Here is a 9,496-nt window from a genome sequence, read left to right as displayed (position 1 = left end):
CACCAAGCCAGGACCCTCTTCTGTGAAGTTGGTAGCTGTGTTCCCATCTAGTAATGCGCATCACCTGTCAGTCACAACCTTGAGGTTGTAGAGGCTTTTGAAATCAAGCAAAAGCCAAACCAAAAGCATCTATTATTAAACCATCACTTTGTGTGCATCATATGGGAATACACTGTACAATAAAGATAATGCTTATATAAACCGCATAATGTACACCGAAGATGTCCATCATGATCAATCAACTTCTGATGTTTCAACATGTCTAAGAACACTGCAAATGCAGTATACTTTTTTGCAGCACTCTTGTTTGTGGCACAGTTTATTGCACTTGTGCAACCACTTAATAATCTTGTGCAGAAATGTACATTACTTTTCACCAAATATGTATTAATTGGGCATGAGAAACAGTGGGAGTGGGGTCAGAAGAATCAACTATTTGAAAAACAAAATAAATAATTTTACCATCTTATCTTTACAGTACAAAAACCCTGACCAAAACTCTTTCAGCTGGTTTCAAGACCATTCTCTGAACACATCCTGTGCGGGTGGGTGGGAGGGTGGGATGAAGGGGTTCACACTGTTCGTGGCACAGTTGTTGGCAGGGATGCCGATGCAGCGGTGGCAGGTGAACATCTTGCGCAGCTCGGCGCGAAATCGGTTATGCAGCCAGGCATACAGGAAAGGGTTACAGCAGGATGAGCTCATGGCACACAAGTGGCACAGCAGCTGGATGAGCAAGAAGTAGCGCTTGTCGATCAGGTCAATGTCAATGTCCCGCAGTACGTTGAACACACTGATGGGCATCCAGCACACGCCGAAAGCTGCCACCACCAGGGTGATCAGACGGAAGGTCTTGCGCTTGCGGGTTCGCTGGGCCTCGGCCTGGCTCTGGGTGCGGTGGCCAGGCACCACACAGTTACGGAGCTTGACAGAGATGCAGAGGTAAGAGATGCAGAGGGCAGACAGAGGCAGGACGTAGGTAATGAAAAGTGTGCTGTATGCGTAGGCCAACCTCTCTCTCTTCTTGCCCATCCAGAACTCCTCACAGATGGTAAAGCCGTCATTCTTGAACTCCACATGGTAGGTGTGGGCCACGGCCGGGGCCACAAGCCCACAGGAGAGCAGCCAGATCCCAGATAGGAGGTAGGTACACGCCAGCACTGAGATCCGCTTCTTCAGAGGGTGAACTGTGGCATAGTACCTGGGGATAGGATCAATTTACCATGTCAAGTGTGGGTATCTTTTTCCTTTTTGATCTGACAATTGCACTGTCGTGCTTGTGTAAAGACATCTCATCATGCTTCTACTCTTGCCTCTCCATAATTTGATGTGAATGTCCCTGCAGATGATTTTATTTCCTGTTATTGACGTAAAGTATGAATCATCTATATGAGTTGAACTTTTAGAAAAGTCTTAAGGGTGCTGAATAGAGCTGTTAAGAATTATTTATGTGACAGTTGAATCTATACCTAATCATCGTTCCGGTCCAGCCACAAATACTGAAACACCATGGAGGAAATCTCATTAAAGGATAAATAATAAAAACTGTGAATGAAATGTAATTACGTAATGTGATAGAGAAGTTTACATAGAAATTTGATAATGTGCTCATTCTACTCCAAGTCTAAAAAAGTGTATTTAATGTAACCTCGACCAAGGCTTACCTGTCAACACCAATAGCAGTGAGAGTGAAGACAGACACGTAGACGGTCACTGGCTGGATGAGGTAAACCAGGTAGCACATGAACCTCCCAAAAACCCAGCCGCGGGGGTTGAAGGCATAGGCCAAGGTGAAGGGGACACAGGTGGCACACATCAGCATGTCGGAGAAGGCCAGGTTTCCAATGAAGAAGTTAGTGATGTTGTGCATCTTACGGGTGTGGCAGATGACGTAGAGCAGCAGGTAGTTGCCGAACACCCCGATCAGCACCACCAGGATGTAGCAGGGGATGATGAGCAGCTTGAAGGACTTCAGCAGCTCCACCCCCACAAACTGAGGGCTACGTTTGGACGAGGAGCTGTTCTGCAGCGCCACCTCAAACACCTGCCCACTGGTGTTCCCCTCCATGCCAGCCACACACGGCCCAGGGGAGGCCAGTTCTACAGTCAATCCACTGCCACTGCCCTCCATCACAGCACTGGAGAAAGGGCAAGAGGTGCCTAGAGAGAAAAAAGAAAGCGGAAGCTTAGCTTATCAGTCCTCTTGTTTCTGATGTGGCCAGGTCAACTTACATTCCTCATAACCAAACAAAATATTTTAACCCAAATGCCTGTTTTTATTATAGCATTGTGGTGATGGTGAACAGATCTCTGAGAGGTCTGTGTTGCCTGTATCCCTTGATTGCAATGATATTAAGTTGTTCTGGATGAGATTAACATCCACTGAATAACTTCATCAAAATGTAATGTATTATATAAACCGTTCAGGAAACTCTTAATTTCGATTTTCAAAACAGTTGGGTTGAACCACAAAAACTATGCCCTTCAGAGTCTAGAGGGAATAAAATGCATTATGTATATTTACACAGCGCATGAATGTCTAGTCACTGAAATGATATTAATAATTGTGATGCAAATTAGCAGCACTCAGACACTGACACATGAGTGGGCCAGAGAGATGCTCTTTATTTCAACAAGCCTCTAAATGTGTAATCATGCTTTCCTTGACAACAAATCGTGACCTAATCAGTCTAGAACAAAATAATTTTGCTGAAATAGTCACAGGAAAATTAGGGTATGACAATAGAATCTATAGATGACTGCATACAGTGCCTTCAGAAAGTATTCACACCCCTTGACTTTTTCCAAATGTATTGTGTTAGATAGAGACTGAATTTAGATTTGTTGTCAGTGGCCTACAAACAATACCCCATAATATCAAAGTGTAATTATGTTTATAGATTGTTTTAACAAATTAATTAATAGCGAAAAGTTGAAATGTTTTGAGTCAAGGAGTATTCAACCCCTTTATTATGGCAAGCCTAAATAAGTTCAGGAGTAAAAATGTGCTTAACATGTCACATAACAAGTTGCATGGACTAATAGTGTTTAACATAATTTTTTAATGACTACCTCATCTCTGTACCCCACAAATGCAATTATCTGTTAGGTCCCTCAGTCCAGCAGTGAATTTCAAACAGATTCAACCACGAAGACCAGGGAGGTCTTCCAATGCCTTCCATAGAAATGCACCTATTGGTAGATTCGTAAAAAATAAAAATAAAAAAATAAAATAAAAAACACACACATTGAATATCCATTTTAGCATGGTGAAGTTAATAATTACACTTTGGACGGTGTATCAACACAGAGTCATTACAAAGATACAGGCGTCCTCACTAACTCAGTTGCCGGAGAGGAAGGTAACCGGTCAGAGATTTCACCATGAGGCCAATGGTGACTTTAAAACAGTTCCTGAGTTTAATGGCTGTGATAAGAGAAAACTGAGGATGAATCAACAACATTGTAGTTACTCCACAATACTAACCGAAATGAGTGAAAATGAGGCCTGTACAGAATATTCCAAAACATGCATTGTGTTTGCAATAAGGCACTAAAGTTAAACTGCAAAAAAATGTAGCAAAGAAATTAACTTTTTCTCCTGAATAATAGAAGTGTTATGTTTGAGGCAAATCCAACAAAACACATCACTGAGTACCATTCTTCATATTTTCATGCATGTTGGTGGCTTCATCATGTTATGGGTATGCTTGTCATCGGCAAAGACTAGGGAGTTTTTTTTTATGTATATAAAGAAAGGAAATAGAGCTAATTCACCTTCTAGCAGAACAATAACTTAAAAAACAACTCCAAATACAGTGCATTCGGAAAGTATTCAGACCCCTTGACTTTTTCAACATTTTGTTATGTTACTGCCTTATTCTAAAATTGAATGAATCATGTTTTTTGCCTCACCGATCTACACACAATACCCCAAATGAAAAAGCAAGTTTTTAGATTTTTTTTTGGCATAATGTCATTTAAAAAAAAATGAAATATCACATTTACATACAGTGGGGGAAAAAGTATTTGATCCCCTGCTGATTTTGTACGTTTTCCCACTTACAAAGAAATAATCAGTCTATAATTTTAATGGTAGGTTTATTTGAACAGTGAGAGACAGAATAACAACAAAATAATCCAGAAAAACGCATGTCAAAAATGTTATAAAATGATTTGCATTTTAATGAGGGAAATAAGTTTTTGACCCCCTCTCAATCAGAAAGATTTCTGGCTCCCAGGTGTCTTTTATACAGGTAACGAGCTGAGATTAAGAGCACACTCTTAAAGGGAGTCTGAATCTCTGCAGTTTGGACTGATCCCACAGCCTTGCTTGACTCAACAACCCTGAAGCAACTATCAGCAGACAAAAAATAGAAATCACCCAAAAATAAATATTAGACACCGTTAAATCTTTCACACTGAGAAAAGCACCAGGTATGGAAGGCTTTCCCATAGAATTGTACTTAACATTCTGGGACAAAGTAGCGTTCGTATTTACTCAAATGACAACACATGTCACTCAGTTCAATGCTTCCTACTTTGGAAACCTTAAACTTTCCAGTTGAAATAATACATTAAATAAAAATATTATATGAATATCCTAAAGCAAAAATATACACAAATAATACATTATTTGCTGAATTTGCTTTAGAAAGGGGCACAGGACAGGGATGCCCTCCCCTCCTGTTTTGGACTGCCAATTGAACCAATTGCAGAAAGAATTAGACAGGACCAAAAGACAGGACCAAAAGAAAGAATTAGACAGGACCAAAACATAACAGGTATCAGTATTGGTGAACATGAGTATAAACTAAACTTATTTGCCGAAGATCTCCTGATAAATATTGAAAAGTGAATGCCCCCTTGTTAAAAATATTTTCAGAACACTGTAAAAAGGATATAATAAATGTGGAAAAAACTGAATGGCAATAGGAAAAATAAAAATAATAACTTGCAATTTACAGCAATCCTTTAAGTGGACCACAAAAAAATATTAAATACTTAAGATGCTTAATAAATGACAAACAACAAATATATAAAGATAACTTTATCCCATTATTCAACAACATGGAAGCAGATCTAATTAAATGGAACAATTTTCCCAGAAATCTTATAGGTAGAATAAACCTTTTTAGAAGGGTATGGCTCCCAAAGTTTTTAGATTTATTTTCGGTAATACCAATTACCCCACTGAAGACATTCTTTAAAAAAGTATACTTGGTCATAGCAGACTTTATATGGGCAAATAAAAAAGTTTTACATTTTCCTAAGTCTCTGAAGGTTACCATAGTAAGAGGTTATTTTCTATGGTAGAGTAGGTCAGGGCGTGACAGGGGGTGTTTTGTGTTTTTCTATGTTTTGTATTTCTATGTTTAAGTTCTAGTTTTTCTATTTCTATGTTGGTTTTTTGGGTTGATCTCCAATTGGAGGCAGCTGGTCCTCGTTGTCTCTAATTGGAGACCATATTTAAGTAGGGGTTTTTCTTCCTGGTTGTTGTGGGTTATTATATATTGAGTAGTGTTTGTTTCTCTCTGTGTCACGGTTTGTTGTTTTGTTAATTCAGTTATTTATGTATTGCAAAGTTTCACGGATTTAATAATATGTGGAACTACAACCACGCTGCACTTTGGTCTGCTCCTTTCGACAGCCGTGACAGAAGGTGGTTTTAACCTTCCGGACTTGGAATTGTGTCAACTTGCCACTGAAGGCTTTTATTTATGACATGTTAAATGCACTAAAGAGGAACAAATGGTAGATATTGAAGATGTGCATGCTCATCCCCAGAATATTTTCACGTGTCTATTTTCAAAGGATAAAGCTAAGAACATTAAGAGGTTAACAACTTCATAGTTAAGAACACTATAACAGCATGGAAGAAAATGAAATGGATATACAAAAACCAATAGCACTCCCTAAAAACACACCTTTATGGAAGCTTGGATAACTTGGAGCTTGGATAACTTTTCAGAATTAATCGATAAATTGGCCCACATGGAAAACTAAAGGCCAAGAAATCATAAATTATGTGGTAATAGGAAATACAATTATTTCCATGACAGAATTAAAAAGCAATTTTGGACTGACCAATGTAGATAGTCATTTTCAAATATATGCAACTTAAAAGTTGTATACCATGAAAGTTTGACCTGAAGGCTTTTGAACATCAGAGCAATGGGAATCCTATTTGAGTCAGAAAAATATACTCATATGATGGGTAAACTATACAAAATCTTTCAGAGAGCCTAACAAACTGACAATCTCTTTGAAAAAAAATATAAATAGACTTCAAAATATTGATATTGGCACACGATACACTGATATTGGCACACGATACACTGATATTGGCACACAATACACTGATATTGGCACACGATACACTGATATTGGCACACGATACACTGATATTGGCACGCGATCAGGGGCGGAAATCCCGGGGGGGACGGGGGGGACACGACCCCCCCATCCTGGGAAAAATATGATTTGTCCCCCCCAATATATCACTGAAACATAACTATGTAATTTAAATAATATTAATAATACGCAATGAAAGCAATTGTGCTGATTATAGACACTTAATAGCGCGTTTTTAAGTTTCAAAAGATTGCTACCCCCCCGCCCTTTGCCTCACAATGGTTTGATCCACTGCCAGTTCCTTAGCTTGCTACGTAACTGCCGTGAGGTTCATCCAGTCAATCGCGCACACACACACTAGCTGTATATGCAGAGCTAGCGCGCAAATATTAACTATTAAGCTAGCTAGTACCTATTCCATTTATGTGGCGTCGTCAAAGATGGAATCAGCATGCAGATGATGTAAGTTAGTGCTTCAAAGTCCCTGTGATAAGGTTAGCGATAAACTGAAGTCCAAACTGAACAGAACTACACTCTCATCTACCATTGTCTTAAATATATTTAATGGTCTCGTTGCAAAAGCTAAATTGTCGCAAGGGAACTTTTATTTATTTATTTTATTTCACCTTTATTTAACCCGGGTAGCAAAGATTATAGCAAACACCACTGAAACTGAATTGGTGCTCGCTAGCTTTGCAAATTCAGCTATTGTTGGAAGCCAGCCAATATGAAACAAACTATTAAAATTACAAAAGGTTGCAGCATATGTTGTGTAAATGGTGAACTCATACAGCTGTCAACTCTTGTCATTTTAATCCGTTTCACATTTGCTAGCTACCTTTTAGATCGAAGCCCATATAGAATGATTGAAGATGATAGAAGCCCATCTCCTACTGTAAATAACCTATACAATGTGTGTGTAGCCAGCCAGGTAGAAAAATGGCAGAAAAATAAAAGACGGACATCAGAGTATTTTTCAATACACCAAAACGCATAGTAAGAACCATAATATCTCAAAGACTAGTTGATAAAATGTTCATAAGAAAGAAATGAAATTCTAATGGAAATGTTTTACAATGATGTCATTAGGCAGAGCAGGCAACAGATGGCACACAGACAGCAGAGTTGGGGACAGATATGCAGGGACAGACTGGCAGAGACAGGGAGTCTCAGGTAAGTTTGTTGAGTCTTTGTTTGGCAACATTATGAAAGGTTCTCAATTTTTTTGACTCGTAAAATAGGAACATAATTGGAAAATGCCATGGATACCCCCACTTTCAACTTAAACTGGTGACTGAACTAAGATTTGTTAAAGGCAATGGTATTGCTGTTGTGATTAGTTGTGTAGTTTTGGGTACCGGTAGTTAGGAGTACGGCAAACACCTTATTTCTTTGGTTCCTCAATATACATTTACCATATTACAATGTAGGCTATGTGTTACAGCACTACTTTTGGTGTCCCCCTCAGGAATTGCTCTTGAGAAAATTTCATGTAATTGTCCCCTCCAAAGTGGATATCAGATTTTCGCCCCTGCACGCGATACACTGATATTGGCACAAACACAACTGATATTGGCACAAGATAGACGGAGTGTTGGAATTTAACGAACAAAATTACAGTTAACGAAAATGCCCGCTCAATCCAGTGTAAACTAATGTATAGAATGTATTATACAACGAACAATATTCACAAATTCTACAGCACAGCGGCAGAGTCATGTCTTAAGTGTAAAACTAACAATGACTCAATAATTCATGCCTTCTATGAGTGTTATAGAGTCCAAAACTTAGGGGCAGAGTTAGAAAGCTGGCTGTCAGAAGTTTTACAGTTTATTTTTAATCCGTCTATCGGCATGCTACAAGACATGCATATGAGGATGTGGTGAGATACCCCAATAGGCTGGACAATATTATTTTGGTCACTTATATTAAAAAAGCTATTGCTTAAATACTGGCAGTCAAATGATACTCCAACATTAAGAGAATATAAGAATCAAATGCTTTATTATTTAAATATTTCAAAAAAATCTGGCTACAGACAGAAACAACATAACACAATCTGAAGTCTTATGGGGCACAGTCTTACAAGCATTAAGAACAATATTGTGTGTTGTTACGGTGGGAACACGTGAGTCTGAGAAAGTGAGATGTCATTCATGTTTGTTCAAATGTATGTAAATGTCAAGTTGTCTATTGTTTTTGTCTATATATGTTTTTTGTTTATTCAAAAAAAATGAATACAAATAAAGTAAAATAAAACAAAATATGACCAGAAAATAGAACAGGTACACAGATGGTGTGGTGGGAAGTCATCAGTATGAGTTTGATCAACTGGTCAGATCGCCTTGTGCATTATAATGCTGAAGGCAATCACGCACTGAGGCATAAACTGTAATCACTCTCTTTCCAATTAATGTTGGCGTGAATGAGGGAGGATATTGTCTCGTCTTTTCAGTCTGCCGTGTTCATGGGAGACACTGTGCCTGTGAGGGAGGGCAAACCACCAGAGCCAAAACGGATCATGTACATAGCTGAATGTCTCTCAAATGTTTGAAACATGGATTCATCAGGAAGCATCCAGTGCAGGTGATGGACAGACATATCATATTTTAGCCCGTATTTGGTGTCTTTCTCTATTTTGTATTCAGCCATATTGTGGAGTAAAATAGGATAATGTACTTGTTGAGGTCCTCCTCAGATTGCATAGTGCTGGCTGTGCACCAACAGAAGAAAATATACTCATGACTCCTGCTGATCAGGTGGAACAGATCTGTGAATGTGACTGTGAATGTTTTATCTTTATGTCTCCTCATCACATCTGAGAACCCACAGGTCGTCTAAACACTCACCCACTCTACTGGGAGACAGACAGGGCTGGAACACTAGACAATCTATATCCCTCAGTCAGGCAATATCTGTTCTGCTAGTCTCATAACTCAACTCAGGACAGAACATATTAACAAAGAGGATATCTGATTCAATATGATACTGTATCTCAATAGCTGAAAAACACAGGATTCAGTACAATAAAGGCACATTGTGCACATGGGTTTCACTCTCTCTGCAATGAGCTGGAACAGGTATTAGCTTGGAACATTTTGGTTTAATAATTTTTTAAGCCTTCTATTTCTAAAGCGAGTGG

The 9,496-nt window shown here is 38.8% G+C and overlaps 1 protein-coding gene across 1 annotated transcript; it reads right to left on the bottom strand.

The window, feature by feature from the left end:
* Positions 1–513: 513 nt before the first annotated feature.
* Positions 514–2,157, bottom strand: LOC106580212 (prolactin-releasing peptide receptor-like). The gene is made up of 2 exons (XM_014161040.2): positions 1,665–2,157; positions 514–1,201 (listed from the first exon to the last, which is right to left on the bottom strand). Exons 1-2 carry the CDS (start codon positions 2,129–2,131, stop codon positions 514–516), a joined length of 1,155 nt encoding a protein of 384 aa, XP_014016515.1. The 5' UTR covers positions 2,132–2,157.
* Between the last annotated feature and the right edge of the window lie 7,339 nt (positions 2,158–9,496).

This window comes from Salmo salar, chromosome 20, assembly GCF_965601325.2.
Source record: "Salmo salar chromosome 20, fSalSal1, whole genome shotgun sequence".
NCBI lineage: Eukaryota > Metazoa > Chordata > Actinopteri > Salmoniformes > Salmonidae > Salmo > Salmo salar.
The sequence above is the reverse complement of the archived record's forward strand: the minus strand, read 5'-3'. Positions and strand labels throughout refer to the sequence as shown.